This window comes from Python bivittatus, unplaced genomic scaffold, assembly GCF_059951505.1.
Source record: "Python bivittatus isolate LINGU-HERP-01145 unplaced genomic scaffold, Pbiv_v1 ctg000610_np1212, whole genome shotgun sequence".
Lineage (NCBI taxonomy): Eukaryota > Metazoa > Chordata > Lepidosauria > Squamata > Pythonidae > Python > Python bivittatus.
Window position 1 is genome coordinate 55717315 of NW_028277088.1, and position 24079 is coordinate 55741393.

The 24079-nt window shown below is 39.2% G+C and overlaps 1 protein-coding gene across 2 annotated transcripts in view; it reads left to right on the forward strand.

The window, feature by feature from the left end:
• The first annotated feature begins 5002 nt into the window (after positions 1 to 5002).
• RAMP3 (receptor activity modifying protein 3) overlaps positions 5003 to 24079 on the forward strand; it is an 89774-nt gene continuing 70697 nt past the window's right edge. Inside the window, exon 1 of one of the 2 annotated variants that reach the window (XM_088150070.1) lies at positions 5003 to 5591. In XM_088150070.1, coding sequence (XP_088006196.1) covers positions 5309 to 5591 — 283 coding nt within the window. In that variant the 5' untranslated portion in view covers positions 5003 to 5308. The remainder of the gene's footprint in view (positions 5592 to 24079) is intronic. The other variant, XM_007423166.4, reaches the window with a different exon arrangement.

Below are 24079 nucleotides of genomic sequence, written 5' to 3' on the forward strand. Positions count from 1 at the left end.
TAATACCCAAATAACTCATGACTTCCAAGAAAAGGATGTATCTTCACTTTTCAAACTGGGATTTGTGATATATAGAAGTCTCAAATTATGCTTCCATTCCAGTATCTTCCAGTTATGTTGTACAACCATCAATAAAGGAAATTCAATAGAACTATTGTTAAAACTGGAAACAAGTCACTGCCATAGTATAAGAGGGCTCACAACAAACCCTTTTATGCCCCCATTTTTTTTGTACATGGTTACTTGTATTCTGTAAAGAAATTAAAATATATATGGAGTAATAAAACTGAAAATCAGAAAATTAAAACTCTCATAATATTATAACTGCAATTTAGATGAAGACATTTTAGAGGTTGATTCTTCCCATTAAAATAATGTTAATACCTTGTCAATCTGCTTAAAATACCATAAAGTGATTAACATAGGAATACCTGTAAGTATGTACAGATAGTCCTCAGTTAGCAAGCATTCATTCAGCAACTGTTTGAAGTTACCATGGTGCTGAACAAGGAGACTTACAGCTGGTCCTTGAAGTTGTAGCCGTCACAGCATCCCTGCGGTCATGTGATCGTGATTTGTGTGCTTGGCAATCTGTGCACTATTATGGTGATCACAGTGTCCCACGGTCATGTGATCACCATTTGCAACCTTCACTGCTGGCTTTCAATAAGCAAAGTCAATGGGAAAGCCAGCAGGAGGTCGCAAATGGTGATTGTGTGACATTGCGCCTAACAACTGCAATTCGAACTGCCAGAACTGCTGTAAGTTGGCACGGTCATGTGATGTTGCACTTTATGACTGGGTTGCTTAGCAACAGAGTTCCTGGTCCCAATTACCATTGTTAACCAAGGACTACTTGTATAGCAATCTTTATTTACAGAAAGTGCTAAGGGCTGAAACTGATGAAACAGGCAGCAAAGATTCAGCCCAGGCATGTAAGCAATGAAGAGATGTTCCAATTAAAGCAGAAGAAGGAATGGCCCAAAGTCCTTTGACTGGAAAATAAAAGGGAGGAAAAGGCATAGGGGATGGCAAATATATAGGGCTGGATTCCTTTATTCGGCAGATCATAGATCTTCAGTGTATATATGACCTTGTAGAATCATATAATCCATCCAGAGCCACCACAACCTGGTGTGCAAATCATGCACCCCACAAGGGTGCTGCATAAGGAAGAATGCCATTTGAAATTTAAAAGAAAAAAAAAAACTGTATGGCATGGTTATATAGAAAGAGGAGATGCAATATTTTGAACATTTTTTTAAAAAATGGTTTTTTGGGGGAGGCACTAAGATAAATTCCGCATAAGGGCTCCTTATACTACAGCCCAGCCCTCTGCAGTGTACAAGAAAAGAATTAAAACCATCCACAAGAGGTGGTTGCCCAGCCTTAAAACTCTCTTGTCTTGCCTGCAATGAAGAAACTGAACTTGCAGTGTCGAGTCTGCTCCTGTTATCAACTTCTTGAATGCAGGATTATATTTCTGGAGAGTACTGAGAAGAACAGAGACAGAAAGGGAGAACCATAGTGAATGGTGTTCTTGTAAGCTAGATATAGATAGATTTTCTTTTCTTTTTCTCATGCCTTTTCTTTGGCATATTATTTCTGAGCTTTTCAGCATTTTGCATAACACTGCTCATCTTGAAAGAGAACAGGGTGATGAGTATGCACGTATATGGACAGAACTGAAGTGGATTCTTGTCTTCCTCAGGAAGAACAAGTTTTATCTTAATCTGTTAGATGTGGTACAAACCATCCTGCCTACATGCAATCAGTTGTTATGTGCAGTCACATCTCTCAAACTCCACCCTTCCATAAAATGTGAGGGCATCATATAGCACATTCTTCTTAAGAAGTTTGCATAGACGTGTTTCCTGTCTTAAAATGCACTCCCAATTCTTTGTAATCAGATTTGTGGTATAGTGGGGGATGGATTGGGGGGGCTGTTATCCAAATATTTATTGTTTAAGCTCTGTTATTAAAATTTTCTTCCTGAAATCTAGCTGTAGAAATGATAAATAGCAAGGAGTTTTGTATTCACTTTACTAATCCCAGAGGATACAGAACTTAGTACAATATAATGAAATAGCCTAAATATTCAGGGATAGCTTAACATCCATGCAGTTGTAGCTAGAGTAGTCCTGTGTCCTATTTTACAAAGCACAAGACATTCATTTGAAGAGCTCTCCAGTCCAAGTGTGATTTAAAAAATAAAGAACAATTAAAGAAAAGGAGAGCATGAACCTTTGGCTGGCTATCAAAGCTCACTGGCAGTAAATTACGCAGGCGCAGAGTACTTGATTACTAATTTCTGCTCTGCTGAGATGTATTCATGATTTAAATTATAGTGATTAATTCTAAAATTATATCAACATATTAGCATATACAAATTGAAATGAAATTATATGTACTTTTTGAGGTGGGTACATGATGCTCTTCCTCCTCCTCCTCCTCCTCCTCCATAGAAAAAGGCTGCTTTAAGACTTGGCATAAAAGAAAGGATGTGTTAATTTATAAATCCCAGGAAAGTATTCTTGGGAAAGTGGCTGGAGAGGAGGATAGGAAGAAACAGGAAAATGAAGATGCCAAATCAAACAAGCATGAAATTTATACCTCAGATAGCAACATTTGGGGTGCTTGAAATTTAAACCATGTTTAGAATTCCTTTTAGAAAAGACACAAAACAATATGACATAATATTTGGATTCCTGATTTGAGTAATTCCCAGGAAATGGAGCATAGAGAAAATACTTCACCTTTTAATGAGATTCAGTCATTACTGGGGTCAGTAAAATCTGGCCTCTTTACAGAGACATTTTGAGCTATATTGCTAATCCAGAATTATTTAGAGGTTACTTCCATCTTGTTAATGTGCTTTGTTTACAACAGAATTAACCAGTCCCGAATAGTAGAGATATGCTTAAAAAAAAAAAAAAGAACACTTGTCCTCAAAATGAAGTTCCCCATAGTTTTGAAAATGCAGACACTCTGGAAAACACTAATAAGTTACTCATAACATAAAATTATCACAATGACAAAGGCCAGATAAGCTCATGTAATAGCCAACCCAGGCTACTTAAAAGAGCAAGGAAGGTGTAGTGGTAAAGATATTGAACAATATTGAAAGATATTGACTGTGAGAACCATGTTCAAGTCTGTCCTCAGCTGTGGAGACTGACTGGATAACTCTGGGCCAGTAACTTTCTCTCGGCCCTCTGATCTTGGAGGATTATTGTTGGGGGGATAAAATGAAGGGATATACCCATGTAAGGCAACCTTAGTTCCTGAGAAAATCAAGGAAATAAATTTAACAAACACTAACTTACTGGCCTTTAACCCAGGCCTGGCTAGCTTATGGCCAGTGGGCCACATTTGGCTCACCAACCAGTCTTGTGTGGCCCACTGGCATTTTTTAAAATGTCAATCAATTCATCACCATCCTGAAAGATGTACTGCCGAGTACCTCCAACATCTCCAAGCCTCATGGCCACTAGCTCCAGCACTGCTGCCTCTCTGCTAGTCACTGCCCAGCTGACTGGCGTGCCAGGTATTCCTGTGTGGCTCGCTATTATTTTTAATTTATCAATGTGGCCCTTTCCTCTCTACAAGTGGTGCAGGCCTGCTCTACCTTAATACTTATTTACCATATGTCCATGGACATCATGCATGGATAGTGGGCAGTTCGGTAGCCTGTTGCCTGGCAAAAAAATAGTAAGACTTGCTCTTTCCTCCTTTTTCAGGCATGATCATTAACTGCATAATTTCTTTGACTGAATAGCCCCCAAAAGGATACTCTTTCTCTTTTCCAGCAAATAGCCTACCTCCTCTACTGAATACATCCTCAGAGGCCCAAATCAAACCCATCCAGAACAAAGGCTACATCCATCATGCAATGAATGATCATGAAAAAGGACTATCCTGTTGATAAATGCTCCCTTTTCAGTGAAGCAGGCTCTGCAGCAGTTTTGCCTCATCCCAGGATTCAAAAGAGAGTTCAGAGGCAGGCAATTATTTTTAGCCAAACCTTCCTCGGTGCATTAAACACAAAAAATTAACCTTCAGTTTTATTAGAATTAAATTTCTTAAGATTAACCTTGCTCCAGACTTTCCGCTTTCCCTTGGTTTTGAGGCCAACACAGAGCAAGGAAGGATGAATACCAGTGACCAGCACGGTATGTCATGGTAATGGCGAGGCTTGCTCAGTTCTTAAACGTATAGTGGTGTGAAACCACAAAGTAATATTGATGACTATAACTGGCTTTAGCAGTATTCTGGGCTGCTGTTGTTCACTCCAAGTTATTGGTGCTACGGAATAAGGATTTAGCCCTCCAAGCATAGCTTGGATCATTTACCTAAACTTCCTGGTTCTTTATTTAAGAAGTAGATAATTTCTCATCATATTATTTCAAAGAAATCAATACATTGTCCTACAGTGGCTTTTCTTAGGAAAAACAAAAAAAGCCTGGAAATTCAGCTATTGAATATGCTTTCACATGTGAAAATGCAAGATTGTTCACACATACACATGCACATAAGACCCACAGACAGACATTGAGGTTGAGCAGAGAATACCTGGGCTTCTGTTTTCAAGGCCTAATTATTCATGATGGAAAATGATGAAAAGTTAAAAAGAGTAATAAAAATCTCCCTCCTATTTCCTTTTATATGCTACAGGATTTTGTTATGATTAATTGGCGCTGTCAACTTGTACCCAGCCAGCTATTATAAAATTGTCTGTGTGAGCTCCGTGCCAGCTCATTTACCCCTTGCGCTAAAGGCACCCATTATGATAAATTGTGATGCCATCAAAAGTCTCTTGGCCTCCTGCTTCAGCTAAGCTACCCTGGCAAAAGTTTATCTCGCTTCTGAGCTCCTGGAGTTATCTAAAAGCTAGGTATGGGGAATGCACCACTGTTCATTCAAGAGAGATGAGGTTAAAGTGGATTAAATGAAATAGGGTTCCATTGATCAAGGGGAACGAAAGAAGCGGACCGAAGGGAAAAAGGGACAGAAGAGGGGCGAGTTTGGCCGGAGGGCGGCGAAAGGAAGCGGCCGCAACCGGTCCTTGCATTCCTCCGACTGGCCCCTTCGCAGGCTCTAGCTCTATGAGGAGACCCCGGCTCCCGTCCTGGCAGTGCTCGCCGTAGCATCTGGCTGCGCTATCTTCCCGCGGAGCGTCCGAGGGTATCCGCTCCTCCTCCTCCTCCTCCTCCTCCTCCCCCCCTCCTCGAGACGAACCAGGCTGGGGGGGAGGGACGCGAGAAGCGATGGCACTTCAAGCTGAGCGTCGGTGGCGGCGGCGGCTTACATGTCAGGGGAGGAAGGGGGAGGAGCAGAAGGGTTGGATTTTGTGCGAGCGAGACGCTTGGCAGCCCAAGTTCCCGCTCAAGACTTCATACAGTGGAGTGAAAGGTCCTTTCCCCGCTGGCGAGGGCGCCGAATAAAAGATCCGACCGAGGCTGCTTGCGAAGGGCCTCATGCGCGCTGCTTTTGGCTCAGACGGCCGGCTACGTTGCCTCGTGCTGCCGAAAGGTTCGGGATGGATCGTCGTGCCCTGCGGTTGGTCCAACTTTTCCTCTTTGCGCTATGGGGTAAGTACCCGGTGCTGCGGTTCTCCGGGTATATCTACTACATTGTCAGGGAAACGCTTGAAAGGGACATTTGGCCACGCTCGTGAATAGTATGCTCAAGGTACGTTTGAATGGCTTTGCATTAAGTCCTCTGGGGGAGAAAAAAAAACAACAAGCAGGAGTTTGTCAGAGAACTCATTCTCTTCTCTATAGACTGATTCTAACTGAAACAGCAAATCAGTAATATGAGCTAAAAGTTTGATAATATTCTAGGAGCAAAAAATAATCAGATTTTGAGGGAGACAACCATCTCAATCTTCTAGCATCTTGCTTGAAACCCCTATTGGCAGTATTTATACAGGGACACAAGCCTACATTCTCAAAAGGCTGGATGCTTCTGGGTTGATATGCTCAGTGCAATTTTGCTCATTTGGGTTTTGAAGACTTTGAGGAGAACCATCTACTTCATGGATGTCCTTCATATCATAACTGATTGTGGCCTCCAGTGAAGAACAATCAATAGATCTCATGAGTTTTCCCAAACCAGAACTGAGCCACCTTTGATGACCAAGGACCACACTTTATATTCTTTGGGGGCCTGAATGCTGAAAAGTGGATTTGGCCTCATTGTACATGTTTCTGTGCTCAGATTGTTTTGGTTTGCTTGGCTCCTTTTAAATGTTATGTGATTATTTTAGGGTTTACACTGCCTTTTGAATGTGTTTCTTAACATGGCAGTAAATTCTGCGGTCAGTTTTTAACAGTTGTGGTTGGGGATGCTCCAAGGGCTGCAGAAGGGGTATTTGGGGTCTTATGCAGCAATAGGATCACAGATTGCCCACCCTTGCCCAAAGGTATCCAGCAGGACCATTTCAAGTGTTGTGTAGAAGAAGGACAAACTTCATTTTCCCCCACTGCGTGCACTCAGCAGGGAGTTGGAACTCACTATAGCTTCCTAGCAAATGTACCTGTATGAAACATTTCTGGAGAAACAGTATGCTAATCTTCTGCAGCAATTTTGTTAGCACATAAGATTTCAGTCCACTTCATCACATGAAGGACATATGTAGCACATTATTTTTAGGTGTAACTGATATAGCTTTACTGTAACATGCATTTATATCTAAAATGTTACATATTGACTGGCTTAGAGAGATGGGTCGTAAATCCAGCCATTACCTGACCCCAGTAGTATATCTGTGTTAGAACACTGTATGTGTGTGAGAGAAATGATAACATTTCATTTCATAATAACTGATGGAAGCCAGTATAAATATTTTGTTCAAAAAGACATATTTTGAGTTTGGGAAAGGGAAGGGATTTTCTTAAAACTCTCTCTCCTTCCCCCTTTTCCTTGTGAAAGCAAACATCTGTTCCCAAAGCAATAATAATTTCCTGGGAAATGAGGCTTTGCTCAGTCCAGGGTTTTCCCCTCTTCTTATCTTCTCCCTCCCCCATTATTAGTTAGTTGCAGTGGGAGATACTTATTTTTACCTAAAGACTTGGCAATGATGTAACTATCATGGAATAGGCTCCCCTGCCATATGGCAGATGTTTAACAAGGCAAGCCTGGAACATAATAAAGAAGAAAGATGAATTTAAACTTACAGATGCTGGCATACTTTTGTAGTAAGTTTAAGTATGTACATAAGAACATAATCATCAACTTTCTTTTTTTAAAAAAAATAATGTATGATGAAGAAATGGCAATTAAAAATCTAAAGTCATAGGAAGCTGCCTACAGTATGGTAATCAAGACTAGTTAAAATGACACAAAGCAGTAGAGCCTGGCTAATTGTTGGTGGCTGGAATGTGAGCCATTTTAATGAATGAATGAGTGCTATCTTGAGTGTAGAGTGGGATAAGCATCATGGTGCATATAGGCATCACTGCACTGGTGAACATTTCCTCCCTGCAGTCCTGAAGCGGGTTGCTGATACCTGTTTTTTAAAATTTCATTTTATTTATTTAGATCAGGTAGCTTTAGTGGAAACATTCAAAATGAAGAGCTGGCCTTCAGCCACTTGCCATCTTTATTCTGTAGAAAAATTCTTAGGAGATAAAAATGGCAGGTAGGGGGAAGACATTGCTTTGCTTTGAAGTACACTCAGCCACCTAGAAAACTCAAAGAAGGGATCAGATGCTAATGCCACTCTGGGACATAGGGAGGTTTGCATATAGTAGTCAGGCAAGCAGGGAAGACTGTGGATGACACGAAGTAGTGAATGTGGGGTTGGAGGTGGTGGCAAAGAAACAGGAATTTTGATGGGGAAGGCGGGGAGACAACCTAGTATAAAGGAGGATAAAGCAGGATTTAGGAGAATGATTAAGATGGTTCAGTGAAAGAGGAAGGGAATGTGGATAGAAGTTGTAGGTGCATGTGTGAAAGTTTCAGGGTTGGTTCCTATAAGAAATGACAGATGAGATGAACAGAGTGAGAGAGATTGAATTCGGGGAATGGGGAAATGGTTGTGAAAGAGATAACTCTAGATTTGAAGAAATATGCTTGTATTTTAATGTTCATATCCTACTTTTGCTATATATTGAGTCATTTGGGGATTAGGTGACCTTACAAAGCCAATAGATAAATATTTATTCAGGGACTTAGGCAAATTTGTTTTTTTTTCCCCCCCAGCCTTTCACTAGGCTTCCATTAGATTTTTGTTGGAGCTAAAGAAGGTTTTGGCGATTCCAATAGAGGCGAATATGTGTAGCTCAGGGTTGAACTGTGGAGTCATTGGGTTCTCTGAGCTTGGTTCTTTTCTTGCAAATGTTTCAGGTAATGAAACATTTGTAAAAAAAGAACCAAACTCAGAGAACCCCAAGGACTCCATGGTTTGGTGATTCTTCAGCAATTATTTGGGTTTAGCCACATCATTCTGCCTCTCTATGAAATTTGTGATTTGTGACTGGATTCTCGCAACCCCCATAATAAACGTTTTCTGGTGATGCCATGTTGCTTTCTCTTGAGAAAGACTAAAGATTCCTAAACATTCTAGAAAATGTATCAATTAAACAAATGAATTTAGAAGGGTGTAGACTGTACTGATAAGCTAATGGTGATCTAGGATTAACAGTAGCTCATTTGCACATTTTGCCCTGGACTTTTCAGTTGTTAATCTTGACCTGTTAAATACAGACAGATCAAGTATCAGCAGAAAATAGTGAGACTTGACCAAAAAACAACCAGGAAAGTTGTTGCCTTCTCAGGGAGTTCACTGGCTAGTTGGAAATGGGTATGGTAATACTTGCTTCCTAATAAAGATTGGTGTTTGTAAGTAATATTAGAGAAGGTGTTAAATTACTGTTAATGCATATACATGGTTGGAGGGAGGGGGAAGTCATCTTTTATATTTCTTTCTTTCTCTTTTCTCTCTTTTTCTTTTTGTTTGTAGGTCTCTTAGTTTTATATTAGTTTTTACATATATAAACTTTTATGTGTGTGTGTGTGTGTGTGTGTGAGAGAGAGAGAGAGAGAGAGAGAGAGAAAAGTTGGTGTTTATCTGAACCCAGAAGAGGAAGTAGACATTATGGAATATATAATAGAAGCCTGTTATGGAAAAGGATTTTCCTTACTTTCTTTCACTTCTCTTTAATATCCATACTTGCATTTTTTAAGAATTTAATCTGCTATGGTTTGTTTTCTTAATTTAACATCAGGATTTAACTATGTCATGACTCACCAGATTCACCCCGAAAACTGTTTTCAGAATAAGAATAGATGAAAGTGTCTTTAGCAGCTATGGATCAATTTTCCTCACCACTTGAGTAATTACATGGTGTGCATGTCTATTAAGCTTTACACTGAAGAGCCATCAAATCACAGGGGTTATTTCTATCTACATCTGAGCTGTCCCCTCCCTAGAAAGTAATCATTAGAATAGGTACTTTCACATTAAAAGGACATATGTGATATGATTTGGTAATTTATATAAGCAAAGATATATCACAGAAACTACCATGTATTCTGTTATATGAATGATAAAACTTATTTTGTTTACTGGAAGAGGAGTTAGATAAGCATAGAGAGGCCATATAGTGAAAAAGTGTATAACTGAACAGAATGAGGTAATTCCTTAAATTGCCAGAAATAGTCAGAAATAGAGTTCTTTTTAAGTGCTTACATAAAGAAAGTTTATAAATATCACTAGGTTTGATCAGTGATATAAATTTGGAATTGGGGAATCAGTGAATTTCTTTTGGAAGGTTTCATAAAGTATTATGTCCTCTTGAGGAGAGGTCTATAAGCATATCTAAGTTCTATAGACAGAGATAGAGACAGATGTTTGTTTCTACAGGGGATTATCATAGAAGAATATAGCGAAATAACGTAAAAGATCAAAATGAAATGACTAATGCCTAAAATGCAGGGTAAAATGACATTAAAGCTTGCAGAAATTTAAGAATTAGAGGCTCAAGTATTCAACTTTTATGGGCCTTTTGTCTAGTTGTTCTACTTTTATCTAGCTTGTGCTTTGGAAATGACAGCATCTTCTCAAAGCATATGCATTGCTTACTCAAAAGTAGATGTGTGCAGAAATGGAACATGTGTTTTGTTTTAAACTTGCAACAAAACATTACATTCCAGAAGTTTGTCTGCTTATTTATTTATTTATTTTACCAAAGTTCTATGGCATAAAAAAGTTAAAATATTAAATCTAATAATACAGGTGAATATATGTAGCTCAGGGTTGAACTGTGGAGTCCTTGGGGTTCTCTGAGCTTGGTTCTTTTCTTGCAAATGTTTCATTACCCAGCTGGGTAACATCTTCAGTGCTAAAATGGGATGGGGTTTGCTCTCTATTTATATGCTGTGGCCTGCCTTGCCAGTGCTGGTGGGGGGTTTGTTTTGCTCCTCTGGGAGTTCCTTGATTAGCCTATGTTTACTGCTTGATTGTGTGTCTGGTGGTAACCTTCGCCTATCTGGGTGATAATTGCTGGTGAGGCAATCTTCTGGTCTTTTGTCTCTTTTGAATAGTATGTAGATGCTGTTTATCTCTCTGTGTCTGTTAATTGCTGCCTTGTCTGAATACCAAGCTTCCAAGAATTATTTAGCTTGGTCTAAAATGCTGACAGTTTCCCAGTTAAAACTATGATTAAGTCTGTCCATGTGTTGTGAGATTAAGGAATTTTCATCATGTCTTCTGACTGCTAATTGGTGCTCCTGGATGTGCTCTGCTAGTCTTCTGCCTGTCTGTCCTACATAGTGTTTGTTACAGTCCTTACACTGTATGTTGTAGATGACTCCTGTTTTTTCTTCTTGGGCTACTAGGTCTTTTGGTAAACACTATGTAGGACAGACAGGCAGAAGACTAGCAGCCCAGATCTGATAATCTTACCTTCACCTTCCTTGGTTGTCAGTTGACTGAGCCAACTGACAACCTTTCTTCTTCCTGGCAAAGTGCCAAATACTGTGCCTAAATTGAGATTGGTGTGCTTGAGCCTGCCAAAGAAATCCTGTGTCAAAATCAGGGCCCTGGCTACTGCTGCTGTTAGTGGATGCTAAATGGCCCAGTTCTTTCTTCCTGGCTGCATTGTCATCTTCTGTCCTCCATCTAAATCATCAGCATGGACAGTCATCTGGGGCAGATCATCAGCATGGACAATCATCCCTTTTACCGTTGTGTCTTATAGTCTGGCAAATAGAAATGCTTTCTTGTCCAGGGACTTCAGCCACTGCATGTGAAGTTGGGCTGCCAAGGTTTTCCCATCCTTGAAGCCCAAATTCTTCTGGAGTTTATCCAAGGATTTTTCTAAGAAAAGAACTGAGAGCAGAACCAGGGTCAGTACGTCTTTCTCTGTACTTGAGAATTTCATTGCAAGAAGAATGGCAAGTCTGCACTCCAGGGAGGGGGTTGGAGAAGTAGTTTGGCTGAGTATCTTCACATGTAATGCTCAATACATGTTATTCCAAAAGCCACTTAAACAATGGGAAATGCAGTTCCACAGATGGGGACATCCTGAAGTATCAGGTGTTAGGCTAATTGGAGCTTGACTTGGTGCTGGTCTACCATCTGCCTCCCTTTCACACTCTGGTGGAAATAATCAAACATCTTACAGCACTTATCTGTGAAAACTCTGGTAGTAATTTGGTGCTTGTTGGGCTGATATTGGTGCTGAGCCTCTCCAGGCCAAGCTTATTCCACACAGTCACGTGTGGTTTTGTGAGCAATGCAGCTGATGCCAATAAACTGCACCTGAGTGGTTGCCATTCAGTTATTAGGCCCACTTGGTTGCCCAGACATCCAGCTCTCAGTCACACAGTTGATGACACCAGTCCCCTCATCAGTTGTGTGAGCCATGTCAAGCTGGTATATCTGGGTCACCACTACTACCACCGTATGCTGTGAACTCAGATTTAGGAGCAGGTAGCTCCTTCTCCCCCTGAGCCTCATCTTAGCCCCTGGGTTGCTAATGGACCAAAGGGGACTGATTACCTAAAGCATCCTCGGGTCTGCCTCCTCCATTTGTGCAGGGTGGATGATTTCCTCCCTAAATGCTGGACCCTTTCTCAGCCTCATCCACCATGATGCCAGCTGGTAGCATCACTGCTGCTTCAAGGGGAGTGGGCATGGCACCAAAAACAGTATCGTCCCTTCCTTGACCAGTAAACCTTGGCACTGTCTTCCCTTTGACAAATTGGTCTTAATCTCAAAATCATGACTTGTTCAAACATGGGGGGATATGGTTTGAAGACTGTACCTCGTTAGCTTCAACAGTGTGGGGATGGAGATTAGCCTGAAAGGCAAGCCTCTTTTTAAAAGAGAAAAAGCATATGTGCACTTGTATCTAGCAAGCAGCAGTACCATCATTGCCAATACTCAAACCCAAAATGAACTGGAGGAATTAATTTCCCCAAATAAGTAAGCAGGCCTTATTTTGATTAGGGTGATAGGGATGGAGGTTTTTTTTAAGGGGAAAATGTTCTTGCAAATGAAAAAGAGAGCTGATCTGAAAAGCAAGAGAGGGGAAAGTGTCTGTGTATTGGCGTGTGGGAGAAATCCCTATCTCTTTTTCTTTATAATTAAATCTGTCACCCACCCCTGAACCCAATAAACTAGTTTAGTGTAAAGTAGTCTCTCAGAACAATACTTTAATTTTAGAGGCCTGTGCATTTTCAGAATAATTACATCATTTTAAAATAATCTTACTGCATTTTGGAAGCAAATATAGAGCTTCTGACCTTATGAAGCTCAGTGCTGCATGGATATTTGTTGTCACTGAGAACTAGGGGGGAAAGAGATAAACCTAAGAAAGAGTGAAAGTAAGCAAAGCATTTATATATAGTTGCAAGGGAAAATTAACATGAATATGAAAATGAAAGTTTAAACCCAAGGCTTCATCATCACTCTGTCATATGCTTTCCTGCAGTTTTACCCAACCTGGTGGCTCTCAGATGTGTCAGACTGCTTCTTTTATAAGCACCCCTCTCCCCGCAGTCTGGCACCAGTTGGGCAGAGCTGTTTTATCTGATCTCTCTCTTTGTACTGAAAAAATGTTCTAATGTGCCTTGAAAAATGAAGCCACTCTATTGAATGCAAGCATTAATCTCTGGCTGTGTGTTCAGTTCTCACATTACCTAAATACAAGCTCTTATCTGTGATTAGAAGAGAATGTTACTACATTATGAAGAAGCTTCATGTTTGCTACTCTGCAGTGACAGAGCTGAAAGAAAAGACAGTCTGGCTTCTGCTGCTGACCAAGAATCCAAGGGTGGGTGCACGTTCTGCCTCCCAAGAAGAATGCGAGCAAGTGAAGGTGGAGGTGCTGGTCTAATGCATCTTTTCCTTTGCCCTATGTATTCTTTTCCCCCTTTTCCATTTTATGTACTGTATCTATTATATCTGTGAACCTGTGGGCAGAGCCTTCCTTATTTTTTAATTTGCTAGCTTTTAATATTGTCAAGAAAAAATGCAGTCTTCAAACTGATGGCTGCTAGCTGTTGGAAAAATCCCCAAAGAAATCCTAACACAATCCTCCTTCTTTCTTAGGCTATTGGGAGAACTGCATTGACTGGTAACTTGTGCCGTATATGTTTTTTCTATGGGTGACATATATTTAGCAGTTGAAAGATTTCAACCCTATAAGCCCTTCTTTCAGGCTGTTATTGCTTGATTTTCAAACTTTTCTCCCACCCAATTACCATCATCCCATTGAATATACTGATATTCATTTGGGTATGTCAGATAAAGGTAATCACTAATTTTTCCTCTTATTGCTATACCAGTTTAATTTAAAGATTTTACAGTTCCTTTAACAAAAGAAATAAAAGATTGATAGTTGTCATAAAACACTGAACGAGAATCAGAAATGATAGCCGCACCTTAATGGATTCATCTTACCTTATTGGCTGCCAATCTTTTTAGTGGCAACAATGGATTAGGAAGAGCCAGTTTGGTGTATTGGTTAAGGCATCAGGCTAGAAACTGGGAGACTGTGAGATCTAGTCCCGCCTTGGACACAAAGCCAACTGCCTGACCTTGGACCAGTCACTCTCTCTCAGCCCTAGGAAGGAGGCAATGGAGACCACTTCCGAAATCTTGTCAATAAACCTCAGGGACTTGTCCAGGTAGTTGCCAGGAGTCCACACTGACTTGAAGGCACAAAAACAAACAAACTAACAAAGAAAAAGGATTAGGAAGATATAAAGTATCCACAATTTCTGATGTACTAAGTTCATCAGTGAAAAAGTTGGTTTGCTGCTATAGTTGCCAAAAGGGTGGGATTTCCTCCAATTCTGCTGCTAAATCTCTGGACCATGGGGTATGCTCAGCTCTTCCATGGAAAGAACTGGCTGTCATCTTCATTGGCTGTCTTGTTGTTTCTTTTTTCTGGGGCCACTTGCAAGCCCAACCCTAAACTAATGCCTTCCCTTATACTTTAAAAAATTGTCTTAATGATAGCACCTGCTGTTCAACTATATAAATGGACAAGAATAATGTTAATTATTGTTCCTTTTTGAAAGCACCCATGTCCATTTCTTAGAAAGGAGATGTCTGGCACATCCCAGGAGTTCTTTGATTTGATTCTTTGATTAAGACCACAATGTTTATGTATTTGTTATTATTTCTACTACTGTTAAGAATATTCTGCTTTTCCACACAAAGAATGCCTAAGAAATATGGTACAGCAATCACAGTACACAAATACAATATAAACAAAGAGTAGATTAAAACAAATGAGTAAAGCAGTGGCTAATGTACATCAGTTAATGAATAACACCAAAACCTTATCTGTAATGAATAAGATCAAAGCCCTATCTAATTAAAAAGGTCTTTTCTTGTTTGTAGATAGTTTCTAGAGAAGAAGTTAAACAGCTTTCCTTAAGAGGGAGTTATAAAATCCTGGAGATGCCACTTTTGAGTCCCTGCCAGATGTACTTCAGAAGACAGGGTTCTCTTGAGGATCTTAAAGAGCAGGTTGACATGGGAGAAGGCAGTCTTTCAAGTAAGCTGGTCCCCAGTGGTTCAGGTTTTATATCTCATACAGTATCTTAATCAGCAACTTGAATTGTGTTCTAAAATAGGTTGGAAGCCAGTGAAGTTGTTATAACATGAAAGTTGCAGGGTGCTTGGAAGACAGCTATTTCCAAATGCTCTTTAGAAGAAGTCCCATGTAGAATACATAATCTAAACATTAGTGGATAGATGAATACATTGCACTAAACTTTGTGCATTTGTTTGGTCTTAGTTGAAAATACTACATGATTCTAGCCCAAGTTTGTAAACCATGGTTTAACAAAATGTGAACTGAGACAATTGTAGTTTATTAGGAAGCTTTGGTTAAGGACACTATGGCTTAATGCAATATGTAAACCCACCCAGATGACGTATCCAAGTTTGTATGCTTAGGATGAGGTGGTAAGTAGCACAACTTCTCTAGGTAACTTGTATTTGATTTGTTACTTCTATACTGTGAATGTGACATTAGCCATTGTTTTGACTGCAGTCAGGCTATTTTCAAAGTTAATTATTTAATTCATAGTTGAGGATCAAAGAATATGCAAAACTAAATTTCATGTTGCTTATTCTTAAGGTTTTTGTTTTCAGAATATAACCAAGAAGCTGCAATCTAAGAATCAGAGTTTGGATTGCAAGTTACTTCTTAACCTCTCCTCCATCTTCTTTTCACTTGACGGGAGGCATGGGGAGTTTTTAATGGATACACACACAAGCTGAAGAGTAAAAGGATGAAGATTGTTCCATTGTCTGTGCATAATGGCCTTCCCCTTCTCAGTTGTCTTCAAATGGCATTTTTTACAGATGGAGGTTGTATTAAGATGGCATGGCTAATTACTATCAATAGACTGCTCCTCCATAAATTTCTGTAGTAGCCATAACACAGCTCTTGGCTTTCACAGAAAATGATGCATTTCTGTCTCTGGCATCTTCAGTAATGTCTTGTCTGAAACTTTTAGAGAGTCACTAGCAAACACTGACAAGAATCTTGGATGGACCAATGATATAGGACATCTTTATGTGTTCCCTTATAATGAGTGAGTGTCCGGTATCTTGTCTTAATGGCATATCCCCCGAATTCTTTGCAATAGTTCTTACTACTAGCTACCTTCTGGAGACATCCTGGGTCAACCTAAAAATTTCAGTGGCGTTGTTTGGAACCCTGTGTATTCTTCTTCATTCATCTGCTATAATTTTTAGCAAGCTCTTTAATGTTTGCCTTTCTCTTCAACAGTTCCTCCTGTGAATAGGACTCAGTGCAATTATTTTTTGTTAGTGCTAGTAGATCACAGATTCTTTTTATACCCTTTTCTGATGCCTTAATAAAAATTAAAGAACTCAGATAAAAAGTTGAGGTGAAAATAAAATTGACTGTAGCAGAGACAGCCACAATGAAAAGATGAAAGGCAGAGTGCCTCTACCAAAATAGCTCTTGAGTATTAAAAGACTTTCTATGGAGTACCTAACTAAATTATCCTGTTTTTATTTTCCTTTTCCAATACCTGTAACAGGGGTCTGAAGTGAATTTTTGGTGCATGGAGATAAAAGAAAACGCAGAGTAGAAAGACTAACATTTCTTTCCATAATTTTAGTCTTATCTGTCCAACATCTATTTCACTGTGTCATTCAATCAGATAATAGTCAGAGAATATTTGGCTACACCAAGATGGAAAAGTGGGAAAGCAGTGAAGTTAATAGTATTAAGTATACTTATTCCATCTCTCTGCTGGTACTTATTGTGGAATTACTCTAGGATTCAATGATAATAAGAATAGGAAGGACATGTTCTGAATCTTCCATTGCTTCCGCTATTAACTACTGCTATGTGGTTATTTTCCAATTTCGTTGGGCTGAATATGGCAGGTGCATGAGTCAAGTTCAGCAGAAAAATTTCCTAGACATTATGGCATAAATAAGTCCATCTAGCCTTCTCTAGTACTATAAGTTGAGTCCCCACTCAGAAACGTTTGGGTAGAACCCCCATGAGAACAATTTTCCAACAGCAGCTCCCAGCAGAGTTTCTCAAGATAAAGGATGAAAATAGTATATGGAAAAACTGAGTCATGTTGACATACAGTAGATGTGCGTTCTTTCACCTCAAGCCTTCACCTCCAGCCTTATACAGGTAGTCCTCACTTAACAACTGCCCTGTTTTGTGACCGAAGTTATGACAGCACTGAAAAGATAACTTTACGACTGGTCCTCACACTTACAACCATTGCAGCATCCCTATGGATCAAGATTTGGGTGCTTTGCAACTGGTGGGCATTTACGACCACTAGTGTTCTACAGTCACATAATTGCCATTTATGCCCTTCATAGCCAGCTTCTGACAAGCAGTGTCAATGGAAAAGCTGGCAGTAAAATTGCAAGTCGCGGTCATGTGATGTCTTGCTTAATGACTGCATCACTTAGCAATGGAGTTGCTGATCCCAATTGTGGTCATTAAGCAAGGACTACCTGTATGTGCATCACTTCATGAGAAAAGGTAGGTTCATGGGATAGATATAGCTCATGATTTATACAATATATATGCATTTAACATCAAGCCAAATAAGTACAGCTATCTGAGTCAACTAGTAGTGAATTCTTCCTTGTGTTAGCTAACAGTTATGGTTTCATTAGAGGAGATACTAAAAAGCTTTTGTTAGATCTGTTAGTTACAGTAAATGAAATCAAGCAGAAGCATTTGACTGCATAAATAAATGTTCACCAACCTGAACTCAAATCTCATTTAAGGAATTCTAGTAGTCTCTTTAATCTCATTCATCTATCTGTCTTAGTTGTCAATATGTTTTAATAGCAGTCTGTCCTATTCCTATCAGTCACTCTTAAGTAAACAGTGTAGGTGGTCTAATGCAAAGAAAAACATATTTTAGTTAGAAAATCTGAGGTGAGTGGCCTTACAGATAGTATAGTTTGTAGTTTGTATCTGGATCTTTCTTAAGTCAGTGGCTGATGTCTCATTCAAATAGATAGACAAAAGGAGGTGGTGAGTTAATCGTAGAATCTTGGTACACAAATCTGTAATCTAGAGAGAGATACATGAAATACTCAGGGATGGCTAATAGTTATGACTTATTTGCAAGCAATACTGAAAGAGGTTAGAAGACAGGCATAAATGTTCAGAACAAGACATTTCCCTGATTGTTGCCTAATTATGCTGCATGTGAAGTTCTGATCCAGCAATCTCATTTGCCTCTGTTCTCTTGGACCTAGAGGAGAAGCAGATTCCAGCAAATCATCATCCTCGTTATTGTTTTTTTACTGTTTTTGAAATATTAAGACCCTTTGGAATGGCAAGTTTTTGTAGTATTCACTGGGTGAATTTCCCTCTCTGTTGTGAAAGAAGCTTTAAATACAGAAGGTTCACAAATGCTTATTTAAATAAATAAGAAAAAAACATGCAAAGTTTTGATTGACTTACACTCACTCTATCCCAATAGGTGCTATGGGAAGAAGTGAATTAGATTCAGTCAGTTGTGCTATGTCATGTTAATAGAATGTGTAGTGTTTCTAACCTAGCATATTCGTTTTTATCATCTTCCCCCAAATATTTCTATCATAATCAAGTGGTGATTTGATCAAAGGATGTTTGGATCTGATTAGGAACTATTTATATGAAGCAGATGAAAACAAATATTGATGCTGCTCAGACTGGAGAGATCTATGATTTATATGGTTACACCTTGGCAAAAGGATAAATATCTTTGTCTTGCCTACTTCAGCAGTTTGATGCAGCACAGAAAGAAACACACTACAGTCAGAATCGAAAGCTGTATCTTCCAGATGATATTAATGTTTTTTAACAAAAATGAAAAGGCTTTTAGAAGCATATTGCTCTGATGTGAGTCTCAAAAGGATATTTATACAGTAAAAGTACATGTGTTGGCATTCTTAATTGAAACTGATCCAAAGCATCTCCACTGATGCTTAATTGAAACTGATCCAAAGCATTAAGAAATAAAATAAGCTTTTCAATTGAGAAAAAGATGAACACACACTTTTAAAATAACCTAGATGGACTTTTTTTTTTTAACTTTCATTATGGATGTAGCAGTTGTAAACATTACAGAAAATATTACTTCCATTACCTTCACACTGTATATTTTAAAAAATATTCTTGCTTGTGGCAACACAGACTATCACAAAATATCAAAATGAGTGACAATCTATAATAATCAAGTAGTGATTTGATCAAAAGATGTTTGGATCTGATTAGGAACTATTTATGTGAAGCAACTGAAAACAATATTGATGCTGCTCAGACTGGAGAGATAAGGAACAGTTGTAGTGAATTTCATTTTTGGCTACCAACAACAAGAAGAGATTTGCAGCTGGAGAAAAGATTATGGGTTCAGCACTGCTTCACAATTCTAAAGGTAAATTTATGCTGAGGAAGTCTTCTTCCAATCTAACCTGTGGCCATTCTGGAAAGAAATGACTTTGTTGTAGTGACATCCAGGCTGGACAGTTGTAATGTAACCTGTAAAACATCTCTTTCAACAGCCTCTGGAAATTTCACCTACTGTAGTTCAGAACAGACCAACCAGGTTGTTGAGTGTATTACACTTATCCACAAAGATCTTTACTGACTCCAAGTTTGTTTCTGGATATCATCCAAAATGCTGGTTCTGATCTTCAAAAATATAAACAAGTTGTGATAAAAATATCAAAATGATTTTTCATATAAAAAAAAGGTCTTTTTTTGAACTTCCTTGCCGTTTCCACCAAAGGGCATGAAAAGTGATCTGGGCTGCCTCTGCCTCTTCTGAATCCAGCTTGCATATCTGGCAGTTCTCGTTCCATGTATTATTGAGAATCTTATATATTATCTTAGTTGCATGTGAGATAAGTGCATTTACAGTATTCAGTAGTTTGAGCATTCTTTAGTACCGCTTTTTTTTTTTGGTACAGAATATAAATTGATCTTTCTCTTGGCTACTGTTAAGTTTCCCTTACTTCCTTATAAACTGCATGTAGCATGTTAACTGCATAATCTTATAAAATATAAGATAATTCATTGGTGTTTCATCAGCTCTTGCACCTTTGTTGTTAACAATGCTTTTTAGGGCACATTTAACTTTACTTTCCCAAACATCTGGTTTAGCTCGTGATCAGACCTTCATGCATATAATCAGTTTTGGGATCTTTTCTTCCAGTAGATTTTTGTTTCTTTGTCTTTTATCATGCCAGTCTTTACTTAGAGGTTTCCCTTGATTTCGGTAATGTTCTTAAATAAATCACTTGTACTTTCCTTTTGATTCTTACTCACAGTTTCTTTGCATTTAGATATAGCTGCTTGTCTCCTCTTGCTATTCTCTGGAACTCAGCATTTAGGGGGGCAAATTTTCCTGTCTCTTTTGCCCTTTGCTTACTACCTTTCCTTAGCTATTTTGAAGTGTCAACAGATGACCACTAGATAGCAACAGAGAGATACAGACAAATATTTTTGCTGCCATCTAGCGGTCACCTGGACTTTTGCAGCCTGGATCTGGCAGCCCTGCAGAAGGCACCTTGAAGGGGTGACTCCTCAAAATCACTTCTAACCAAGGCCCTTGAATCCCTGGCTCCAACACAGCTGGGTTTGTTTCCCCATCTTCTGTCTTAATCACCTTTAAGTCATAGCCCCCCCCCCGACAGCTGGCTGTATTTGTCCTTGTTTGTCCAAGGAGACACCATTTCAGGACCACACTAACTCATACTTAACTGGGCCATAATTTAATGAATTAATGCACAAAGGAACTGAACCACAGACTAACCAACCACATTTTAGCCCTGAGTGTTGTGCGAGACAGTTTGGTTTAGTGGGTAAGTCACCAGGCTAGAAAGCAGAAGATTGTGAGTTCTAGTCCTCCCTTGGGCATGAAAGCTGGCTGGGTGACTTTGGACCAGTCACTCTCTCTCAGCCCAACTCACCTCACAGGGTTGTTGTTGTGGGGAAAAATAGAAGGAGGAAGGAGTATTAGTACGTTTGCCACCTTGAGTTATTTATAAAAATAATAAAGGTGGAATAAAAAATCTAAAAGAAAAGAAAAGAAAGAAACTAACCATTGAAAACAATAGTTCTCCAAGAAGTTGTCTTCACCTTTTCTGAGAAAATCTCTCTAGTGTGCTGACTTTGCTTCTGTCTTGTGTTTCCTGGCTTGGTGCACTGTGTAGCTATGATGTTGGTGGACCGGCTTCATTTACCTCTGATCTTTCTCATCAGCAATAACACCTCAGGAGGTCAGAGAACTACAGTATCTCACAGCAGGAATGCTAGTTACGTCAGTAACCAACTGGCATTCAGCAAAAAGCCTGAGAAGCTGAAAGCAAGGTGTCCATTAAGTCAGGGGAAAGGGCAGGAGGAGAAGTGCCAGATATAAACTGCAGAGGATAGAAGGAGGAATTGCACTCTTGTGCTGACAAAGGCCAATCAGCCGCTTAAAAGTGGGGTTTTTTTGTGGTATACAATGACAGTCCTTTCTAACTGTGCTCTGTTGAGGGTCTGGGTAACTTCTGCTACTCAAGCTGGAAAGCCTGACAGGAAGGAGGATAATTTTAAGACCCTTGGAATGCCTTGAAGCAACTGGCTCAGCCACCCACCTTCAGGGTGTTTGTTTTTGTTTTTGGTGAAAAAGGCATGGAAGTGGGATTCCAGTGAGGAAAAGGAAGAGGATTGTCTCCTGAGGCAGAGTCAGTCTTGAGAGAACTTAACGTGTGATTACTGATATCTGGCTTGGTAGGATGCGCAGTTGATGGGAGGCGAGAAAATGTCAGCAAGCTATACCAACCAACAAGCTGACTAGTGACACTGTAACCCTATTTTGCTCCAAAACTCACTTTTTCCCAGTGAATCTTTCCAAACCTCCTCTTTTAAATTTCCACATCTCACCTTATGGCATATCTGCTCTGCACTCCTCCATATGTTTCCGTTAAGAAAAAGATCTGTGGTATTTTTTTAGAAAATCATTCTCCAATTATACAACTAAACACAAAGCATACAATGTAAATTCCTGATATACTATGATAATATAAATAGTGCCTTCATATTGGAATTGGGCGACTTATAAATTCAAATAAATAAATAAATAGATAAATGAATGAATAAATAAATAAATAATTCTTAAGAAGCAATTGGTGACAGAATAGATGTTAGCATGTGCCCTACATATATATTAACTTCTGAGTACAGATGCAATAAATTAGATTCAAAAACCCTGACATCATCCCTTCATTTCATGAAGTTGTCTCAAGTTGGATCTAAGGAGTAATGAAACTCAACTGCCACCCCCCCCCCACTCCCATTCTCAACTTCAGCACTTTCTGCTGAAGCAGTGAAACAGGCCCCTTCATTTTGGCCACCTGTTTACTTCATCAGAAGTGCTGCTGGAAATGATTTCTCTGCCTACACATGGGGGTGGGGGCTGTCAAAGTCCCCCAAAGTGGCTGCTTCAACACAATTTAGCAAAGTTGAGCCTTCAGGAAGTACTAGGTGCTTTGCAGAGTAGCCTCAAATGGACATGTCAATCAAACACCCTTTTGTTACTTCAAATAGTCTAGTAACTGGTGGTGTTGGGGATCTTCAACTGAAGAATGTAGAAGGAAAAGGTTAAAAGAATTAACCCTTTCCCTCTATGCCACAGTATTCTTCTTCTCCCAGGGATAGTTATAAAGGCAGAAATAGAGTTTTATTCCTGGACTTCTACACCAATTTGACGTTATGTATTTTTCACCCTTTCAAGTGAACAGTAATAAGGGCACACTTGATCCCTTTTAGTTCAGATTAATTTAATCTCCTTTGAGTTGTACTTGATTGCTAGTGACTTCATGAACACATTCATGCAGTTTGCCATGCCCTCTTCCTGACTCATCTCCCATTCAAAGCCCAATCCCCCTTAGATTCCAAGGCCAGATATATTCAGCCAAGTGCTGCTACTTGCTTAGAAGCCCACAGAGCCATAAAATGAGACAAACTAACCCAGAAAGAAAACATTGTTGTGAGAAGCTGTGATATTTGCTCCCCTTCCCATTTCTAGCCAAAACAACCATTTGGGTTGCTCGATGATTCAGCAGACTGTGCCATCAAAGCTTATTTGAATAGTTACTTATGTTTTCATAATAGCATAACATATGTGGCAAATTTGTAGTTATTTTTATATTTATGAAAATTAGAATAGAGCAGTCTGTATGCTTATTCATTATGCTAATTAAATGGCAAATACGTCAGTTGCTTTCTTGAGCATAACAAACCGGACTTAACTTCTTTTAGGCAATGTAGCCTATTTGTATGAATATTTTATTATGATACTAGATGCATTGTACTTGATTTAACCAACCTATACCTTATATTTATTTTAGAGACTCTTTAGTACTAGGAAAATAATTGTGAAAACCAAGGCTCTGAAAATCATGATGCCTGACGTGAAAAGGATGTGCTTAGAGACCCCTAGAGACAAATTAGCAGAGTTCAAACTTCAGGTTCACTCACCGAATTGCAAAATCATAGAGAACATTCCACTTTCCCTACAAAAATTGGGGGGGGGGGAGCTTTTTAACATCTTCCCCTCCTCCCTCAAATTTGAAAATCTTACTAGAGTATGAAATCCTCTTGACTCTGCAGTCAGTATTATGTTCCGTTCTTGAAGCCAAAGAAAATGACAGTCTATTATGGCAAAACTTTTAAATCTCAGCCTGCAGTATTTCTGGAGAAACAGTTATTGTCTATAGCGCTTCTGTCAAATAGATAATACATCACATTTGTAATACAACAGAAATAGCAGCTGTTTGTATTGTTCCAGATATCGTAAGTTGTGGATGTTTGATGCTTTGAATATTTTCATTCTAAATGTTTAGTGGCAATTGTATGTTAAACAGCTTTAGTGTAGACCAGACTAGCAAGTTTGAAACAACTACTGTCAAACTAAATACTGCCAGCTGTTTTGCAGTAGAAATATTTCTTTACTGGGGAGAACTTGTGGGCTCCAATCAAAGCAGCTAGAAAACGTGCAGAGTGAGTTTTTATATGTATGGATGCCCTGTTTGGACTTAAAAATAATTTTTGAACAA